This window comes from Pocillopora verrucosa, chromosome 5 (genome assembly GCF_036669915.1).
Source record: "Pocillopora verrucosa isolate sample1 chromosome 5, ASM3666991v2, whole genome shotgun sequence".
Classification (NCBI taxonomy): domain Eukaryota; kingdom Metazoa; phylum Cnidaria; class Anthozoa; order Scleractinia; family Pocilloporidae; genus Pocillopora; species Pocillopora verrucosa.
This window is the reverse complement of record NC_089316.1, coordinates 7,161,603-7,183,604: the sequence shown is the minus strand read 5'-3', so window position 1 is coordinate 7,183,604 and position 22,002 is coordinate 7,161,603. Positions and strand designations below refer to the sequence as shown.

At 36.0% G+C, this 22,002-nt stretch overlaps 2 protein-coding genes across 2 annotated transcripts; one reads left to right on the top strand and one right to left on the bottom strand.

Moving 5' to 3' along the window:
* Window positions 1-1,457: 1,457 nt before the first annotated feature.
* LOC131772039 (uromodulin-like) lies at window positions 1,458-9,297 on the bottom strand. The gene is made up of 6 exons (XM_066166775.1): window positions 9,165-9,297; window positions 7,385-7,650; window positions 7,109-7,226; window positions 6,391-6,510; window positions 5,158-5,292; window positions 1,458-2,828 (listed from the first exon to the last, which is right to left on the bottom strand). Exons 1-6 carry the CDS (start codon window positions 9,232-9,234, stop codon window positions 2,461-2,463), a joined length of 1,077 nt encoding a protein of 358 aa, XP_066022872.1. The 5' UTR covers window positions 9,235-9,297; the 3' UTR covers window positions 1,458-2,460.
* Window positions 9,298-19,813: 10,516 nt separating this feature from the next.
* On the top strand, window positions 19,814-20,980 carry LOC136280923 (histamine H2 receptor-like). The gene has a single exon (XM_066166774.1). The coding sequence runs from the start codon at window positions 19,814-19,816 to the stop codon at window positions 20,894-20,896; it is 1,083 nt and encodes a 360-aa protein (XP_066022871.1). The 3' UTR covers window positions 20,897-20,980.
* The last annotated feature ends 1,022 nt before the right edge of the window (window positions 20,981-22,002 follow it).

The window sequence follows — 22,002 nt, the reverse complement described above, 5'->3', positions numbered from 1 at the left end:
CAGCAGATGTACATTTTGAGCAAAATAAAATAAAAGGACAGCGAAGGATTGAAGAACTCAACTGTGATGATAAAATGATGCATAGGGGCTACTTCAAGTACGTTCTGCGGTCACTTAAATAAAACTCAGTTTTATCATTGGTGTGAGTTAGCCATGTTGGGTTCTTTCGTCAAAGTTTGTTCTAGCGAAATAATAAATGCTTAAAAGCAGTGAACACATATTTAACAGCAATAGAAATTTAGCAGGTATCAAAAAATTACTGATCTTTTTTTACATTTTTATTTTTTTAAGGGCAGTCATCTGGTGCACAAGGGGCATGCTCATCACGCAGAAACATCTTGATATCTTACGGTTTCCCACGCCGTGTTCACATCTAATTGCCAGTCTGTCATCGCGCTTTCCACTCGTGATTTCTAATCGCAATTCGTGTGGCTACTGCCTCCTAAAGGAGGCGAAGTCACGTATGTTATTCCTTTGTGATCACGCTATTATCAGAGGCATAGTCACGGCGTGAAATGTTATTCCCGAGACCACGCCTTTAATACTAAATCTTTTCAGTCACTAATTTTCCAAATTCACCAATTAAATGTACCTTATCAACATCTGGAACCGTGTACAACTCACTTATTTTGACCAAAAATTGAAAATACTCCCTTGCTGGTGTAATGTTTAGACACGAAAAAAGTTCCAAAGAGATATCGAGGCCTACTTATGAACGTCACGTTTCGCTGTGAAGAATAAACTCGGAATCAAGCGTGAGCGAAGCATTTACTTCATTTCATGTGTATATCCAGATGGCCCCTGGTATATTTCTTAATTTAATTTTGTTTTGTTTTGTTTTTGGTGACAAGGACACTTAGAACAATAGGCAATTTCACGTTTTTTTTTCATTGCGAATTCCTTCCTCCTCGCCTCCGTTTCTGTTAACTGTATCGCTAACCCCTAACTACAATCAGCAACTGATATGGGTACCAGTGTACCAGTGATTAAAGACAATTGAAAAATAGTATTTCTTGCGTTATGAGAATCGCTTTGGAAATAAATCGAGGTAACGTAAAGTTATTTTAAGCAATCCTTACAGAGAAAGCTTATACATGTACGCACTACACGTAGTTCAAGCTAGTGAACAGTTTTCAGTTGAGTGTCAAAAGTCATGACTTATTTCTATTCTTCTATTATCTCTAGTTTACGATCATGATAGTCAATATTACTCACGTATGCCAATAGTGAAAAATATCGACCTTACATAACAATAGTGAATTAGTTAGAAAAGCATTCACAGCGAAGTGATCCGTTTTAAGGCTTTTGAAAGTCACTGTACACTGCTTGGTTCATGCACCTGCTGGAAATTTTATCACGGTTTTTCCGCTTTCAGATCTTTGTTACATCACATGCACTGCATTTCAGCTAATGTTCACTTTACGACACTCTGTTAAGATTGCTCCAGGTAAGCTAAATGTATTTATTAAGAGTTGCACAGTTTCTCTAAAACTTAATGATTGACTGCTCTATTCTCCTCTATTTACACAGCTTAAAAAGCTGACCCACAAAAATTTTCAACCTATCTCAGTTTCCTCTGAGTAGACCATCTATGATTTATGTTAATTTTTTTTAGGTTTATGAATAAATAGTGTTTATAAGTGTTTATCTTATTTGCTATGCGTTTAAATTTCTTCTCGGTCACGGAAGATAAGTACTTGACTGGGGAATCGTGTGCAACTTCTAACCCATAAACCTTACCCTATCCTAAACCCAAAATTCTTAACACTGGCATTTGGGATTTCTTTTCCACGCCATGATTAGATTAATGGTTTCATAGGATTAGAACTAGGTCAATATATTTCTTTCAAAACTCTTCAACTTAGAAACTTTTAGAGTGAAACCGCACAAAAAACAGTTAAACTTTAATACCATACCTTACCGCCTTCCACTAGATAGTATTTTCACACTAGTCCTTACATAATCGTGTTTGCTTTGTTTTTAAAGCAACTATCAGACTGAACACATCATTAGCACTAACAAAGCCGCATCTAATTTTTTAAAATAAACCGAAGCGAAAATTATCGTACCGTGCTATATATTGCGTCCTGTATTGCAGCTTCTAACGCTTTGAGAATAGAGTTTCGTCATATTTGCTAGTTATCATGCTGATTGATGTTCCTGCTTGTTTAGGATTTCAATATTTAAGCATATTCCTTTCTGTTATTTCATTTTCTTCTTGTTATTAGTTGTTTGAGCAGCAATTTATTATTTATGATTAGTTTTCACGAAAGATATGCTTTGTAAAATGTGAAAATCAAAGCATATTTGATTGCAGGTTAAAAGGACGTCAACAGCCTATAAAATCTATAGAAGAAACCAGTGATTATCATAGAGAGAGGAATTCGCAAAATCCCTGACGTACGTGTACCTGAGGATCAATTTATGAGTCCTCTTATTAGTTGAATTTTTGCTTCACATTCAGTCTGTACCACAGTAGCGTGAGGGACAATCAGGTGGGTAAAGTTTGTAGACGAAGTAGGATCCACAGTTTTTTACAAAAATCTTTCTAGAGTTTATGCAACCAGTAGAGCGATCACTAAAGCAGACCTTCCTTTGAACTTCACCATCTTCCACTGTAGGATGAGCACCATCCAACCAGCCTGACCGGACTGTATCACATCTGAATGCTGGCACACGTGTTGTTGGCATTTTTGTTCCTGCAGCTCCCTTAAAACGATACCATCCCTCAAGGAGTTGCTTGTCACACTCCTCTTTGTTTAAGGGTGTTACGTAACTGCTCTTTCTACTAGCATCACTCAGGCTTTGATGATAATAACATGGGTCGGCTGAAAAAGTTAAATAAAAATTTAAAAAATTTTGAATAATCAAAGGTAGACACTCTCGACTTGCTTCATTCAGGTTTGAGTTATGATGGCAAGAATCGGCTGCAAAGAAAATGATAATTTTAAAAGCATTATAGTCATTACCATCGATGGTAAAATATATTTTTTTGTATATTCATATAATTCCATTAGTTTACCAACCAGTAGTAGTTTGTTGCCGATATGACACACGCTCTGATTAAATTTTTTTAATAAGTTGTTTTTGACTTACCACCTGGTAACCTTGGCGGGCACAAATAAAGAACAATTAAAGTTTACCGTGACATATACAAAGATTAAATCGCTAAGTGAATAACGTCGTCGGCAGATCTGTCATACATCCTTTGCAGAATACCGCAAGAAAAACTTACAGATTATCGCATTCCATCAACTCCCATCAATTACCGAAATATTAAATTTTATCACAGCTAGTTTAATAGTTCTCATCAAACATTTCCTCGCTATTGCACAAGCAAGTTAAAAATCAGTTTCCTCTGAGTAACATCAGATGTAAACAGTCGAGCGGTTCTTGTCGGCAGCAGTATTTCTGATTACATGTGGTATTAAATATTCAAAATGCTGAGAGACTTATTTATCCATTAGTCTCTCAGAGCGTAAATATTTGATTTTGAAAGCGAAAGGGAAGGTTGAATGAGAAATATTCTTAGCCGTGTTTCCAATTGTTTCGAAAGTCCGACAAATATTCTCTTATCCATGTTCTTTTTCCAATACTGTAAATGAGATCATTTTTACGGAACATTAATGTACACTTGACGTTATACGTGATACACTGGCATATTTCACTGATTGTATAGTTTTGCCGTGGGTTTGATTCAATGAGTGACGAGATAAATGCAAGCATCGCCGGATGGAAATTGACGACTTCAGCTTGAACATTTTTTTTTTTTGTTTCTTCAGTTTAGAAGCCACATAATAAATTATTTGTGGGAAAAAGTTTTTCTATTGAGAAAAGCAGGATCTTTATTAGAGTTCCTTCTTTATTAACAGTACATCGAAGGATAGTTCAAGGCGCTTTGTTTTTTTCCTGGTCAGAACGCTGGGATTGACAAACTATGTACCAGGTTCCTCAAGGGGCACGTTGTTGAAATCACCCTCTATCTTTGTTGTTGTAGAGTCTCGAAGATATCGTAAAAGTTACGCAGAAAGAAGAAACTCTCATATTTACTTTTCATATGTACTTTGTGCGGTAAATGTTCGATCCTTCTTTTGATGAAAAAAAAAATGGTGGATTTACTCAGAAATAATCATTTCAGAGACAAATCGCAAAACATCCTCAAAGTCATTCTCGATGTTACCAGACAGACGCATGCTACCAGAAGCTATTTACTTAAGGCAAAATGACCAAGAGCTATCTCTATATTCAAATAATTGCTAACACTGACCGTTTAGAAGCAAAAACCAACTAATTTCTTGCATCTACATTTCCTGCAATAGATTCACCATGCTGGAATCGTTGTTTACATGACTTCACGCCATATTGTTGCGTAGCGTTACGTTAAAAATTGTGAAAGTTGAATAATTGCAAAAGAAAATCTTCAAGTGAACAATACCATAAGCACATATCAACACTTATATAATAAGTGCTGGCCTAAGTAATAGCCCAGATCTCGCAAGGCATTACTTGAATTCGGCAAGTTCTATTTTCAAGCCATAGTCCTTGTCGCTTTTGAAAATTACATTCAGTTGTTCAGCTTTGTTCGTTATCTCAAAGTTAATTCTGTCGTCTGTAAGTCTTTTAAAATCTCCATTACTTGCCGAATTAAGTATTATTCGGCATATTTGATTTCATCTGAGCTCCAAACGAACTACCATGATCCGAATGGAGTGAAAGGTGCAAGGAAACATTGAAACAATTTTCACGGAGTTCTGCACGGACTTGCCAAACAGGCTCGGCTAGCCACGAATTGCAAATTCGATATTTTCCTTTAAATTGTGTTCCTTTCGGGATGTCCATGGCCATTTTCATACTTCCATGCCACACACAGATAGACTAAGATCAATGAACTCCTCGGTCCATTATGGGCCCATCACGGAAAGGGATAAATTCTTCAAACATGCAACTTTAACTCTTCATCTCCATGAGAGACCTAGTACTGAATTGGCAAGTCACAGCATTCCTTTGCACGCAGTATTGGCAAAGTCACGTATTAAGGATACAGCTAACGCAATTTGTATATTAATAACTAATTTAAAAATATGGCTGGAATTATTTAAAAATCCATCCAATCCCAACTCTAAAACGATAAAAAGCATGGCAAAAAAATAAACGTACCTTCACAGTTAAAACCATCCCCAATGTGTTTAAGATTACAAGAACAGTTGTACGAGCCCTGAGTATTAATGCAAGAGGCATTAGGATGACATTTCTTCACTTCAAAAGGACGGGCGTCACTGCATTCGTCAATGTCTAAAAGATAATGTGCAAACTACGTCAAGATCAAGCTGCAATGAATGTCGCTACAAGATAAAGGAAACGATATGTCACAATAATCTTCAGTAGTTTTTTAACAAAAATATTTAGTACGAAATTACCAGAATGTTCCCTTAAAAAATGTTCATCAACGACAACGTGGAGTAACTAAAAATGGGTCATTTATCACTTTTAGTAGTTGTAACTCATCAAAGTCTGAAAATACATACTAAATCACTGCGCAAGATCGGATGGTTGATGCAAAATGGGTTATTATACGATTATTGTTTACCACAAAAAGTCTTCTGAGCGGGCAACATTGCAAAATTCTACGACACCGGTGAATACAGTGTCACCCGCGAACTTTGAACGTCGACTTCGGACTGGTTTAGAGGGGATACTTCCCCAACACGAAGGTTGAAAATAAGAAGTATAGCGAAAGTCGATACAGGATAAATGAACTTGGAAGTCACAAAACTTAACACTTTTAGTCTTTCAACGCCAATCTTAATTACAAAAAACAAGATTTTCACACAAAAAAAATTGGACATAACTACAACCTGAAACGATATAAAGTCAGCCATTCCGATGGTTAGATTTAATAAAAAAATATTTTCAAGCTTTTATTATGGAGTACGCATATTAAATACATTTGGGGTTTATTTTTTATATTATTACACAGGAATTCGCAATATTTCAACGGGTAGTCAATGAAAATTACGTCACCGATTAATAATGTTTTGTTTCAAAATATACCTGCATTTTTTTTTTCATCTTTATTTTGTTTCACACATTTACGAAATTGTACACCTTCCAGCCCTTACGTTCCATATAAAACTTGCGATTTCGTTTCACGCCGTCGTGTATTATTATTAAAAGGTCCATCCAAAAGCAGAAAGAAACAAAGCATCGAATGTATTTATTTATAACAATGAAACACGATTTAAGGGATTCGTAACATGATTGAAGGCGGTGTAAAACAAATCATCTATGATCTTATTTTCTAGCAAGGCTGATTACCATGGTGTAGATGCTGCTCTTTCCAGTCCGCTCAGGTGAAGTTTTATAATACGAAACAAAATACATCACATTCACCTGTGCAGTTTTGTCCATTTCCAGTATATCCAGATTGACAGTAGCATACATGTGATCCAATGGTGTTGGTGCAGTTTGCATTCTCGTGACAAGAGTGGTTTCTTTCACACTCGTCAACGTCTATAAATTAACAGATAGAAATGAGCGTATCAAAATTATGCATGTGCACACGTATGATCCGCATGTGTTAAAACACGCAGCCTCCTTGTGGCATTTGCCAGTGGATGCTTCGCATTCGTCAATATCTGTCGTAAAATTACAAAGAAAAAAATGAATAAAATGTCAACTTAAGACATAAGCATTTCGTTTTCTATCAAAGAGTCATTGGAACTTAGCAATTAGCAAAAACCTCAATTTATTTGTAGCCTCTTGTTTAAGTAGTTCTCTGATAGGACCTATTAATTAAGCTTTTTTTCTAAACTCTCCTCGAAGTTACTCTATTAAGTATACGACATGCATATGAACTCTTTCCATGGAAAGATGTCGAAAGTTGGAGATGAAAAACAAACACAAATATACAAACGAGCGATCGAAGAAAATAATACACACGCTCAATAAAATATAATAAGAAGTTTTCTTTTGGAAAAATTCATCACAACGTACAATTACAAGAAAATTCACACCACTTTTACCAACTAAAGAACAGTTGTCATACCAGCATTGAAAATCAGAAAAAATCTCATTTACATTCATTTCAAGTGTTGACTTAGACTCATACCCTTTTCACAATATTCTCCTTCGAATCCAGGAGGACACAAGCATCGATATCCCTTGAGCGTAAATCCAGACTGGCAATTTGCGTTATTTTGGCACTTGGAATTCTTATCACAAGCGTTCTGAAGGAGAAAAAAAGTAAAATAAAATAACGAAAGAAAGATGGAGGGATTTAATGAAAGAAGAAACTAAATACCGAATGATCGAATACAAGTACATTTGCATAAACATTAATTATTGTTGATACATTGTTATTTCGAATAATCGATTTGTAACTCACCTTCGAAGCACGATAATAAAACATGGCATCAGTTATCAATTCACTGTCATACTTCAGATGCGTGGCGTTATTTAGTTCACAGAGGTGAACCGGGTCCGTATTCTCTGGATCTTTTTTGAAGTTAAGACTGACACAGTTGTCGTTCAGGTAGCACATTAGCTCACAGACATCTAAGTTCTTTACTTTTCTTGTTTCGATAGTATAGTTTTCCAAACGTCTTTTAGCGAAGAAGTAATAATCTGGAAACAGCATTGCTCGCTCTCTCTCTAAAATAGACAAAATTAAGGAAGATATTAGGGATGCATTTCCGTTGCCCGAGAGTAGAGCTCTAAGAACGGATTCCTCAGCGAGAATCTCGGGATCTAAGCAAACAACGGCGGCAAATACATCTACAGCGTAATTGAACTAAATTCTTATGAGTAAAACGACGACAGGTTAAATGCATTTTAAACATTTTTCGTTTGCTTAGCCGTTTTCTGTAAACATTATTATGTGAATTTGCGTGTTACCGAGTTCTTCCTTTCGAAACACAAGTGGTGCTTGATTATTGTCGAGTGTTTATTGGAAGAATACATGATTCTAGAGGAATCCTGTGACTTTTTTGTTATTATTATTATTATTTCTTTTTTAATTCAATTATAGCGTCAAAAGAGGAAATTCATTTTAATTTCCATCAAAAGCAACCATTGTTGTCTGGTATCACGTAACAGATTAATATTGGGCTTGATATGCATGCACTTCTCGAGCAAATGTAGGTTTCAGAGAATTGGCGTAGGTTTTAAAGAATTGCCAACTTTTGCGTTATATAATACTTCTTAATTTCAGTCAATTCCTTTCCTTACATTTCTCTTTTCGTTTATTCCTCTTTCACGACTGACAAGTCAATTTAAAATCCGCTTACATCGTTTTTCTGCTGTTGAAAAATATTGATCGGAGCATCAGAGGTTTAAGAAGGGAAGAAAGGAAGACATGCAATTTAAGACGATAAATTTAATGAATTGCGGTCGAAGGTAACGTTGCAGATAAAGTTGGAAAGAGAATAAAATTTGAAATTTGCATAAAACATCTGCTCAACTTGTTTTGACATGGATCTTCCTATTCAAGTCATTTGTTTCTTGGTAATTTTAAAAGCTTCCACCTCAAAACTTTTCCTTAAGGGGTTTTCCTTCTATCTTAAAAAGTAGTTTACTTCAAAACTTGTGAAAGACAGGCTATCTTGTTTTTGCGTACAAATGTTTAACACGGAAAATGTAATTTATTCCATATGACGGCATTGTTTTCTATAAAATAACTTTTCTATGCTGGCTAAGAGCGGCTACATTTCTCTCCTTAAGATGCAAATTATTGAATTTCCTTCCGCCAAAACACAACAAAAATTTTTTGGTAGCAGCGTCTTCCGGTCATGTTATCATGAGTTGAGTATTAGGAGCGTAAACTTTTCGAGTGAGGTAATACTTCCCCATAAAAGTTGTTAATTCATTTTGTAAATGTATGCTTTTGCGAATTTCCTTTGTTAAATACCATTTTACGTGTGGAAAAACGAGTTTGCAAGTATTCCTTCCTTTGCTAATTTATTTTCGTTAAGTTCAGGTTTCTAGTTTAGTCGCAACACTTACGTCTCTCACTAAGTTCTCACGTACGTGTAAGTTTATAAACTCTGAGCATGACCAGTCTTAATTTACATCGGCGGCATACTAAGATAATAACAGTCTTAAGGAATAAAATTGTAGGACTGTAGTTAAAGTATAGGATAGAAAATGATTCGCATTTTGTTACTCACCTTTACCGAACGTCAGGTAAATCATCGATGTAGTGCAGACTACGAATATAAAAAGCGCAGAAAATTCCATGCTTCCTCAAGACTACGGACCTTAATATTGATGCTTTCAGTGTGCCACTAACTTTGAGTCGACCACCTGCATTGAGTTATGGATTAAGTAGTGGAAATCGACCTGCTTGAATTGAAAATGGATGCTAAAAAGTTTAACAGCTGTCAGTCCTGACGCAATGAAGTTATAAATTTCTGCCAATGACACGCACACGTTTCCTAGTCTGCGAATGAACACGGTTTCGATCTCGACGTCTTCCGCTTTGCTAAATAAAAAATGCACTTTGGGGGCTACAACTCGGTGTCAACCATCGGATAAGGCGCAGAAAATTTTTTTTCTCACAATTTACAAGATTTACTTCAATTTCTTCATAACAGTGACAAATGAAGTGCGTTTTAGTCACTAAGCATTGTGGATGCATTCTTAAGAACAGTAGGTGAATATAAAGGTGAAAACAGTCACGTAAACATACGAGTTCCTTTACGTTTCTCGGAGATAAAACACCTCCAAATTTTCAAGATAGATCTATGAACTCGGCGTATTTTTCTTTTAAACTTATTCAGAGTTCAAATCACACCTTGAAAAAGTGATTGAGCTATGAATAATTAACGTTTTCTATGATGACACAAGCATGATAATAGAGTCCTATCATCTGAAAAGTTTGGCCCCGCTCATGCAATCCTATGAAAATCATAATGTGTGTAGGGCCAGACGGGTTGGCTTTGAGCGATCCACGAAAAAAAGCCGTCCGCCTCGCATTCGCATGACTCTGTTGGATTTTCCGAAAACGTAAATTCTTATTTTGGACTTGAAATAAGCAAGAAATTGTAAAATAAGTCAAGGATTTTGTATTTCGAATTGCGAGTTTCTTTCACTAACTCGAAGAACTGAAGAAAATATTTTTCACAGTACAATCATTTTTTCACCACCTTTTGATGAAGTTCGTGATACCGAGCCGAGAATATTTTCCCCTCCGGACTTCTCACATAATCAATATGTACCTGATAATTAAAAGTTAATTAAATGAGTTAATATTCATGTTTGAAGCCGTCGATATTTAGTCGTTCTATCAGCCCTCGCATTCATCAATGTCACAATGAATTCATGAGTAGCTCGAAAACGCTGTTTTGCTTAAACAAACATAAATTCTCAGCAAAAGAGAGGATCATCAAACCACTGAAATTCCGTAAAAATGCCTGTCTTCTTACGACCGACTTTGTTTTAGACAGACGAACCTGAACCCACGGGGAATAGCGGGGTGAACGCTTAAAACAGGTTTCACAGAATAGGGATAGTTAAAAAAACGATAAAAAGTCACTGTTTTAGGCCATATTATATCACTCAATATGCAAAATATCACTTAAAAATACTACCACCATTGATTTCGGGAGAGAAAAATGGATTGGATTTTACTTGAAAGATTATTCTTTGTTTTATTTTAGTGACCCGATTTAAATGATCGTCATCGAGCAGAGGTTCGACAAGTAATCCCATGATGCACGAGGGATGGGAAATCAAGGATGATGACCCGTTTTATTTGTTTCAGTTGTTTGCCTGACATGGCAAACCTTAATTTTCCTCTTTTTCAAGTACACTTAGAGAAAAACAAGAGTTAAGGGTGGATATCAAATCATATAAAATAAAAGTCGATTTATTTAGATATGTATTAAGCATGATCATCTTTTGCCTTACAAGATCCAACCTTCTCAGCGTCCAATTGTTATGAGCCAAACCTGTTTTCTTTTAGTACCTTCTGGTAGCTATACTTACAATAGAAAAGTTGGTTTCAAGCCATGGTGATCATTAATATTAGAAATGAACTTCCCTCTTCCTGTTTGGGCTCTTTGCACCAAAAGCTAAATTGGTAAAATAATACCTGGCGAAGAATTTAACCTAACGCAACGGTTTGACCGGAGAGATACGCTTTGGAATATAAAGTAATGTCAATGTTTCCTTGAAAATGTCGCTGAACAGTGATTTTTTAAAATTGAATGAAGGAAATGTAGAGATTAAATACTTGTTCTGCGAAAAAATTTGAGCGTCATTACTATACAGAAACATGCAACCAGCTTAAAATATCGTCTAATCGGAGAAGTTGAGGAGGGATCAGTATTTTGCACCATAAGTCAGTCTCAGTTAGTAGCTAGCTCTACTATGATCTTAAAAAAAGATAACATTTGGCAGCACCCTATTATTTTAGCTAAAAGGTCTCAGTCTATTTATGCAACTTCCCGCAAAGAACTAACTGCTCCATTAATTTGTGCATGATGGGTTAAACAATGCGCTTCTATGATTGTGAAGAAAAACCTCATTTGCATCATCATCATTTTTATTATTATTTTTATTATCATCATTATTTTGCAAATCCTTTTAACGACTCGTGCTCCTAGCGGATCTCATCAAAACTAGAGGCCGTCATACTTAATGTTTTCATTACGTAATCAAGGACTGGCTTCTTTGTCCCGTTGTGTGGCGTTGCTAACTTTAATCTGAAAACTTTCTATGGCGAGAAAGTCTTCCAGAAATACTGATTTCAATAAATTTTGTTCTTATTATTAAATGATTCCATCCCGTCATGTGCGAAGGCATAAAAACCCCAAATCTGTTTAATAATTAACCTGAAACAAGCGTAATGCAAATGAATTTGAGAGCAGAGATGAGAGCTACAATCTGAATAACAATTTCAAGACATGCCAAATAAATGATTAAAAAAAAATTCGTCGAGATTTGCACAAATGCGCCAATGGAAGAAAAATTATAATTTTGTAAGTCCTAGCTTGACAATCTGTGATCGGTTGTTTACAATGTATTCCAACTATGTTAATCAAACAGAAAATATGGACTTTTTTTTTGTTTCTTTGTTTCTTTGTTTCTTTGTTTCTTTGTCAACCACCATTTGCTAAACGAGTTTAGCTTCTTTTTTTTCCTTTATCGTATTTTCTATTTCTAGGTTACACAATAATACAAAATTAAACACTTAAAAGGCTGTCGGCTCTCTGCAAGTTTTTATAAACGTTGTTTAAGGGCTCTAAGTGTAAGCTTAATGGTGTCGAAGGTCTGCTCAAGCAGGTGCCCTTAAACAAATATACGTGACGTGCTTTTATTATTTTAAAAAAAGCCACTAAGAGTTGGAGCTGCACATGGCTTAGACCCATTTTACACCTCCAGGGTACGTCAGACCCAAATATAACCTCAGTTATGCAGTACAGAGCCTGTAAAAGAGTCACGTTTTTATCAAAACTAAATGTTGATACCTACCCAAATGAAAAAATATATATATTTCGCTGTGAAACGTGAACAAAAATTAACTCATGGCTTAAAATAGAGGACATTCCATTCTCATCAGGTTGGAAATGGCAATTGCTCCGACAAATCTGTTTATAAAGTTAATTTGGTTTAATCAACTGAGTTGATAATGGCTGTAAATATATGAAAATTATGTACGTGCACTGCGGTTGGATAAAAAAATATAAAATCGATCCTCACAGCTATGAACACTACTGAACTAGCACTTCAAATAAGGCCTGAAAAAAATTCAGACCCGTACGGGATTTGAACCTATGACTTCTGCGATACCTCTGCACCCGTATAGCAGAGGTCATGGGTTTAAATCCCGAACGGGCCTGATTTCTTTTTTTCAGGCCCTATTTGAACTACTAGTTCAGTAGTGTTCATATCTGCGAGGATCGACTCTATATCTGCGCTGATAATGTTAATTGGCCTCCATAAAAAAAATAAAAATAAAAAAAAAATTAAAAAGTATGAAGAAGGGAATTGTAGGTTGAGTGTGGTTTATGTACAGAAAGATGGAACTAAGCTACTGGTGGGAATATGGTAATTACCGCGTTACTATGTTCCCACCAGTAGTGTAGCTCCATCTTACTATATATATATATATATATATATATATATATATGACTGACCAATAAATGAATGAAATGAAGAGGAACTGTGCAGCAAAATGCTCTTTTTTTTTAGGTAGAATCGTTTTTTAGTCGAAAGCAATCAAGGTGCATCTGATAAAGAGTTCATATCTTTTATGGATTTTGTATTTCCTCTTGAAATCACTCATTCCACGTCACGCCACCTCGTCAGTCAGACGAAGGATTTTAAAAAATAGATTGTATTCATGGCTCTACCTAAAATTAAAAAGTCAGACATCACATACACTGTCCACTTTTCACCCTCGACAACGATTGATGCATTTAAAGTTGCATTGATCGATTTGCTTGTACATACAGCTGCTGCTTTTGTTTGATTTGCAGCTACAAGTATTGCACAACTAATAGATTTGGTTTCTACTTCACTGAACTTGAATTTATTTCGTGCTAGTTAAGGTGAGGAGCATCCTGTCCCTGTGAGTAATTAAACAAATGATGGGATTGCAAAGGACTTAGGCGAACCATTGTACGATTCTTCCACCTAACATACATCTACTTTCAGATATAACCGGCTACATTCTAACGCGCGCTCTGATTGGCTAATATCTATTAAAAGATATGGACGGTTCTAAGAGATTGTTGAGGCTAACGTCATTGTCGGTGAAATTTTTGCCGGAAAAAAAATTTTCCACAATTTTTTTTTTCGGGTTACACTTAAATTTAGCTATTATAAGGGCTAATAATAACCCAATATTTGATTTAGGGTCTCTCAGGGACTTTGAGGATGTAGAAAACGTGTCTGAAATGGTTGCAGAAACATCAGAAGCGTCTAAAGATCAACAAAGCGAAAGTGCTACTAGTGAAAGCAGCTGCTTCGCAAATTTATCCGAGCGGGATTTGGAAAAAATACTTGAAGATAAACTATCAAACAAGACCAAGAAAGACACCAACTGGTCTGTTTCCACGTTCAAGGGTGAGTTTCAAACTGAAATAGTTATATTTTTTCTTTACATGATTAAAAATAAACATATGAAATGTTACATTTTTTTTCTATACCGAATGTGGAAGGTAAATATCCACCATGTCAATCAATGTAATTGATAGGTTGAGTAGCTGAATAACCATTAAGTTAAGAAATTTACTTTATTTTGGTATTACGCGGACATATGGTGGAAATTTCAAGTGATGAAAATATCTTGCTTACACTTGGTTGGCGATTTCTTATCATAAAGTTCCGATCAAGTGTTGCGGCACACCAGATTCTTATTTTTTTGTTTTTTTTTTGTACAATTTCATACAGTTCAAAGCTTTTGGGGGGTTTTTAAAATTCCCTAAAGATTTTTTTTTAGTTATCAATACTTTTTATTGTTATTGTTGTTCTACCTCTTTTTTTTATTCTTTAGGAGCGGCCGCCTCGCTTGTCGATATTTTCATCTTTGATAGGAGGTGCCAAGCGGGAAGCCATTTTGTTTCCCTTGAGCTGTTCTCCCAATGCACTGTGAGCTTGTCAACCAGCGCTCTCGAAGGGCACTTGTCGAATATTTCTCATAACCTATTATGGCAATCTTGTTTTGCTTTTTTGTGTTGTTTTCTTTATTTCCCTCTTTTTTTAGATTCATACTTGTACCATAACAGTAGTTAGGAAAAGTTCAGTTAAAAACCCTTCAAACAACTGAAAGAAATCTGAGGCTGAGTTTCATCAGAGAATATTAATGATTATCACAATTACGCCATTCAAAACTCATTGGAGAGATTTTGCAAAATATTGATATGGAAAAAAAAATCTTCCCAATCTGACCGCCAAAACGTTTTCCAATAGTGAGTATTCTCCATATTCCACTGTCTAGAGAACACTTAAAGGGTACATTCATGATCTACAAAAAGCTTAATGTGGTAGCTAGCCTAAATAGAAGCCTAATTAGCAAGTTCGTTCTTTTTTTATATGCTTAGGATGTGCAGTGGACGAAACAATGTTACTTAATATGGGAATTTTCCACGTTTCCTTCGCCAAAAAGGGAAGGAAACGAGGTGGGTCACGAATTAGTTGATAAGCCACCAGGAACCCGATATCAATATCGGGGTTATCGCTTACGAAACTCGAGAGGATGTGAAAGAAGAAAAAAGAGTTCTCCGCTCAATAAAGAAGCAAAAAAAGGCGTTGGAAAGTTATGAGAAAACGTTTTAAATTTCACTCTGTCAGTGAAAATTCATTAATAGCGGAACTCAGGGAATGTCGCGAGATGATTATGATCTCAGATCTGCGCTGCTAAATTACAGGATGTCCTGATAACTGATCATCTAGAGAATCTCAATTTTATTTCTCGGGAAAAAAAAGCACGATAATTATGCTGTTATGGAGTACCAAGTCTCTTACTGGTCAGCTTGGGTAAAAGCTTTAATTGGAAACGTTTTGGGGCTCTGCGTAGTAGAATAATGACTTATTTTATGCAGATTCATGTTAGGAATAGTCAGTAATATAATTTCTTTCAAAATGAAATTTATAGCTGAGGTGATGGTGTCACTTTATCCTTATTTGTTTTTCTGTTTTTCTGTTTTTATCTTTATATTTGTGCTTATCAACAGTAGCTCAGTGACAGGAAGTTGTACCACCGTACCCCCTAATCTACCTGCCAGATATGATGAATTGATGTAAGTTTGAAAATCCTTGAAAGGCTGAGACCCACTTTTACTTTATGACCCACCATTTCGAAATGGATAATGATACCTCTACTGTAACCAAACTGGTGTCACAGAGTTGCAAACTCTTATTGATTCCATAGGGATATTACTAAATAAGTCATGTTCAGGACCTTTTCGGAAACAGGCATCCGGTTATGGGGCTAAGATGTCATTCCCTTTGTTGTGTTGCATGATTTCGATCCATTTTGTGTGTTACTGCCTTAAGTTGTCCGTCTGCCGTCAGTGGCATATGTTCAGACTTCGCAAGTTATTTAAAAGAGCAGCACCTTGGTTGAGAAGGAAATTTTGAAACGGCCCTCAATGATTCTGGGATTTAGTGGCATAAAGCTATTAAATTAATGTTTTGTTATTTTGATCTAGACATTTGACATTTCATTATAGAGAAGATTGCCTTCTATATCACTGATGAACTTACAGGAGACCTTTGTAAATTGAATTAAGATAAAAAGCCATCTGTTTGGTGTGTGTTTAGCTCAATATGTTCAGTTGCGTGCATATCCAGGGCTAAACACAGAAGTTTCCGCGAAACTGCCCGTGTAGTTGCCGTGTTATCGCATTTCGTTCTCTGTTTTGTTCGAAAAAAGACCAAAAGTACTTTGAAATAATGGTGTATTGTTTAATTATTTAACTGACTCCCAAATAGCACGAATAAACAAGAACAGATAACGAAGGTTCTAATATATTTGGCCATTATTCCAACGCAAACGTTTACCAAACAACAATTCGTAATGTTAGCATATACGATTCTTTTATTTTCGTCAAATTTGGTCGATTTCTTGCGATAAATTATGGGACATAGTTGGACTTCGTTCTTAAAGTCAACATGAAGCATGCTACATATAGCATTGCAGTAAGGCATGCAGATTTACCTAACAAGCGTGCCTCAGATGCTGCCAAGTCATTTGCTTAATGTTCCTTTACATGAGGCGATTTCAATAATTGCTAAGCAAAAGGAATAAAATTTGGCTCGCAGCCTACATGTTGATTGGTTCTGATACTTTATAAGGAGAGAAAAACAAAAAATATTTTGTCTATTGCCTATAACGAGTTGACAGATTCTTAGAGAGATCTTCAATAGATCATCTAGCAGAAAAAAAAAGCCACGCTAACAATTTTAAAGTTGACTTTCCTCCGAAAAATATTGTGCTTACATTTATCAGCCATCCACAAACAATAACAACAACGAACGCGTGCGTGGTCCAGTGTCGAATAACAGGGACTTTGACTATCAAGGGACTCTAAACTTCAGATTCAGGATTTTTGTCCTCTTTTTCTTTTTTCTCAATGCAACAAGTTTATTTTGTCGTGCGTTTAGCTATTGCTGCCACAAAATTTGAACTTAGAGAGAGCCTTACTCAATGTGGCTTGTTATGCGTTCTTGGAATATATCTTGTTTCTATCTCTAATTTCTTGTCTCTGTAGTGTCTTTAAACATATTTACCATCGAAGATGTAATCGTTTTGAATTAACTGAGAAGCTACTGCTACGACTTTCCTCCTCTGCTGAAGAAATTGGAAAGAGGGGAAAAGATGAAGAATATCTCACTTAAAAAAAGTAAAAAAATTATACGTTCTTTGTGATAAATTCTGAAGTGCCATTATACTTTTCTCTGAAATAACGAGCACGATTTAAAATTCAGAGTGCATTTTGCATTCATGAAAAAAATTAAGACGGTCAACTCAAATCATTAAAGCGTTGATGATGTAAAATCTACCATATAGAATTAAAAAATCCTTGACGTACAAACATCTCTGAGTTTTTGTAGGCTTGAAATTACATTTTATTGGGTAAAACAACCGACGAACATGTAAAATCAACCAGTACAGAGTGTTTTGTCTTGTGTTGTTTTCTGCGGTTGCTTTTAATGTTCGGTGGTTTTTGGACTTTCAGCTGTCATATTGGAGACTGTTCCATAATATCCTTGATGATTTGTCATCCCACGGTTCGCGAGGAAGTACTTTTTAAATGTTATATCAATGTTGCTAGGGAAACTTTATCATGACATCTGTTATCAGTATAGAGGATGCTTAGAAGACGTCGTTGAAGGGGTTGTGTTTAAGATCTTAATAGACCTAAGATCAACACTTCCATTCTAAAGAGTAAAAGGGACATTTGGCAGCGCTTGAGAATCGATATTTCTTTTCTCTTATATCAGTGACAAGTCTAATAATGCGCCAGAAACATTAGCATTTACCAAATTCAAGTATTCCTATGCTACGCATTAAACAGACTATACACCAAAAAAAAAGAAGTGGTGAAAAAACGGTTTGCGAAGCATTGACATAAATTAATCGTTAGGAAGACCAAATAACCTCTAGAATGATCGCATTTCTAATTATCTGCTCTGAAACAGTAAGACGTTTGATTAATATGGAAATGTAATTAAGCGATTGAGCAAACGTGTTGAATTTATGCAAAAACTATTCAAAGAAGGATACCATTTGTTGGGTAGCCACAGAGAGAGATTGAACGTGACTTCTCTGCGCTTAAAGGAGCTACGATTGCTAAGTTGAAAATTTGAGGTATGTTTTGTAATTTTTTTCTCAAATTTGAATTTTTTCTTCCATTTTAAGCAAAAGAAAATATCAAATATTCAATAAGGCCACGCTTTAATTTACGGCAAAGAAGACTGATAACAGAAGGCAAATCATGCGTCAATTTGAACCTTCAAAGAGTAGATAACTAAAGATTTGCCGTGTTTTAAGGTCTTAAAATATCGAAAGAAGCGAATTGCATCGATGAGGAAAATTTGTCCAAAAGGCCTTAATTTAAGGCGTGTTACCTTTTAAGCTGGACGGATAAACCTTTGCCGGCCGTCAGTAAAAGCGGTAAAAGCAGAACGATCTTTTAACTAATGTGAACTTGCTTCATGCATATACCAGTTGCATTTGTTATAGATAATGGGAAATGATATAGAAATACGAATTCTTAACCGCTAAGCCGAATAAATTAGCTTACTTAAAGCGACGTTAAAGAATCAAGTAATGTGCTTTATGATCGAACAGAATATGGCGCATGAACAAGGATATGCATGTGATAGCTTCCACGACTGACACAGCGTAGTCAAGCTGATAAATTTACGGGAAAACAATTTCCTTTGTTTGTTTGTTTTCTTTTTTTCAAAACACGAACCGGTTCAGTAATGAACCAAGGTAAAACATTGTCACCGTTCATTTTTCCCTTCGTATTTATGCCATAATTGTTTTAGCATTAGTTATGGACTTTTCACACGTTACAAAGATCATGCAGAAACACATGATTCTAGTGAAACGGTTCCAGTTTAAATTGAGCGCTTATAGAAACCCTCTGTGTATTCTCTTTGACCGATTAATAATTTATAAAACATCGGTAACCTCACAACACACTTGTCTTAAATTAATAGCATGCGAAATTAGTTTTCTTCTGGCTTGAAAATTATACACTTTTAGACTAGGATTCCATACTTTTGGCTTCTTCGAGAAAAAACAAAATTAAAACGGCAATCTTGCGAAACTTGAAAGCTGTTGCATTTTTGTTTACAAATGGTGCTTGAATTGCGTGGTCACAGTACCTCGTGACATTACCTGATGACGTTTGAAGTTTAGACGTGAAACGCCGCGGTTCTAACCGATTCTTTGTCTCTAAGGTCAGTCGTTGTGAATGAATTGTTAATTTAAAGGAATTCGTGACTCGATCAATGTATATGTTTAGTTAAAAGAGCAAAAAAAAAAAAAACCAACAAACAAACAAACAACAACGAAAAAATATATATTTACATATATATATATATATATATATATATATAAATAAATTATCAAAAAAGAAAGATCTGGCAGAGAAATTTATCAAGCTTAATAGATATTGTAATCTTTCAAGAATGTGGTTCTTCGTATATCAAGCAACATGATCATCCCCATTCCAACCCCTTTCTCGAGACAATTTTGGGGTTGTATAGATATTTGTATGTTTAAGAATAAAGTACGACTGTCTTTTGCTCAGATTCTGTCGAGATCAACGTCTGCAGCTAAACTGAAAGAAAAATGAACAACACCTCTACTATGGATCAGTTTCTTCCTCAGTCAAACCCTGGAATGACAACAGTGAAGAGACTTCTTCCAATTTCAATAGCCATTATTTTCTCCAACGGACTAGTGTTCGCCTTGTTTTGCAAACGAAAAAGTCTTCGAACGTCATCCAATTACTTGCTGCTTGGTTTGGCAATTTGTGATTTCTTAACAGGCGCTGTAAACATTCCATACTTCATAGTCTTTAGTTTCCAAGTTGTTCCACTTAACATGCAAAAGAACTACAATTACTGGTTGGTCATCATACATAACTTTATGGCTGTAACGGCCGCTTACCACCTCCTCGTTATCACCGCGGAAAAATTTTTGGCCATCACCAAACCACTAAAACATTACCTTGTAACTAAAAAAACGGTTTTAAAATCACTAGCTGCTATCTGGATCTCGTCAACGGTCATAGCCAGCATCCCATTAGCTTGGAAAAACAGTCAAATGCAATTGCTGTTTTCGGTCATCTATTTTTCGGTGTGCCTTGTTTTCGTGTTTGTTATTCCATATGCGTTCATGATTTATGCCTTTGTAGTCATGTTCAAGGCGATCACCAGCAAAAGAAGACCATCTTCCATTCCCAGAAAGGTTGCATCAGGACTGACATGGGGGATCGTCAACGATAGAAAGTGTATTTTAATTTTCGCACTGATGGCAGCAATATATGTGATTTGTTGGTTGCCATATTTTACCATCGGGCTGGTTATCGGTATCAAAAATTATCTCTGCATGGAGTTGACGCAACCGGTTGATAAAGCCACTGAAGCTATTGTCCTCGTTCGATACATAACTTCCTTTACTAACCCACTCCTCTACACGTTTTTCAAGCGCGACTTCTGGCGGACCTTACGAAAAATTTCCCATAAGAAAGAGTTTATTCATGGTAGGAGTAAGTCCTCGAAACAAAGAGAATGGTTTCTGCGAAAGAAATCTGTTGAAAACAGTACCACGTTATCTCGGCTTTCTTGGATTACGGCAGAGGCTAAAGACGCAAGTAACGTGAAAGGAAGCATCTCAGAAGAACAAATACTCTTCGTGTCTTCTGTTTGAAAGCATTAGCATTCTCTTGATAGCTAGGAAGTGGGATCTGATGAAGTTTGTTGGTATAATTAAACGGAATTAGTGTTCATAGCGCTGGTGCTCGCACTTGATATTCTTCTCTTTCTTTTTAATTTGTTACTATCGTTATCATTCTAGTTCTAATGGTAAATCTACGGGAGAAAGGCTAATTTCTCAGGACTCTTAATGATCCACTGTCAGTGTTTTTTTGGTAGCGTAATATGATACATCTGAATAGAATGTTAAGGAACCAAATTGATGAGTTATGAGCCAAAATAGTTGACAATTTTATAAATAATGTAACTTGATACATACTCTAAACGAAACCGCGAATTATCCGTTAACGAGATGAGGGAAAAACAGCAAGCGCCTTCTAAAATAAAAATAGCGGAGCTTTAGTTCGGGAGGCAGGATAGCGGAGCCACCGGCATACCTGAGATATATGGTTACCCACCAGGTCGATAGATAAGGTTATCAAAACATCATCGTCCTTCTGTACACTTTCATGGATGTGTTTCGTTAAGTCATTTGATACGTACACAAACCGAAATAAACTTTATATTACACTAGATGAATACCAGTTTTGGAATTCTATCGAAAGGCAGTCTATGAGGTATCCCGCGAATAGGTTGCTTTTATCTGTGTCTAAAAGGAGCCGAGGCGATCGTGTTGACTGACAAAAAAAAGGAGGAAAAAGTAGAGTGCACACGGTTAGACGCCTGAAAGCCTGGCAGGGCTAACTTCCTCCATGGCATTGCAAAACTGATACATGGTAAAGCTTCTTGTAACCATTTGGGTTCGGTTTTAAACTAAGGGATTACCGTTTGGGAGGTTGAAGAACGAAACGAAGGGTGTAACGGATTATTGCGGACTTCTGCAGAAACCCACGAATTGAAAATAAAAAGTTTTAGTTCACATTTTGTACCTTTCATTTTCACATTTCTACACAAATCAATGATCCCATCCGCCCATCATGGAAAGAATTGGCTCTGCATTACACACAACAGCAACAAAGATCGAGGCCACGCGAAACATGCCCCTTGAGAGACCTGGTACAAGGTCGGCCAATCCCAGCATTCATTTGGACGTGCTATTAG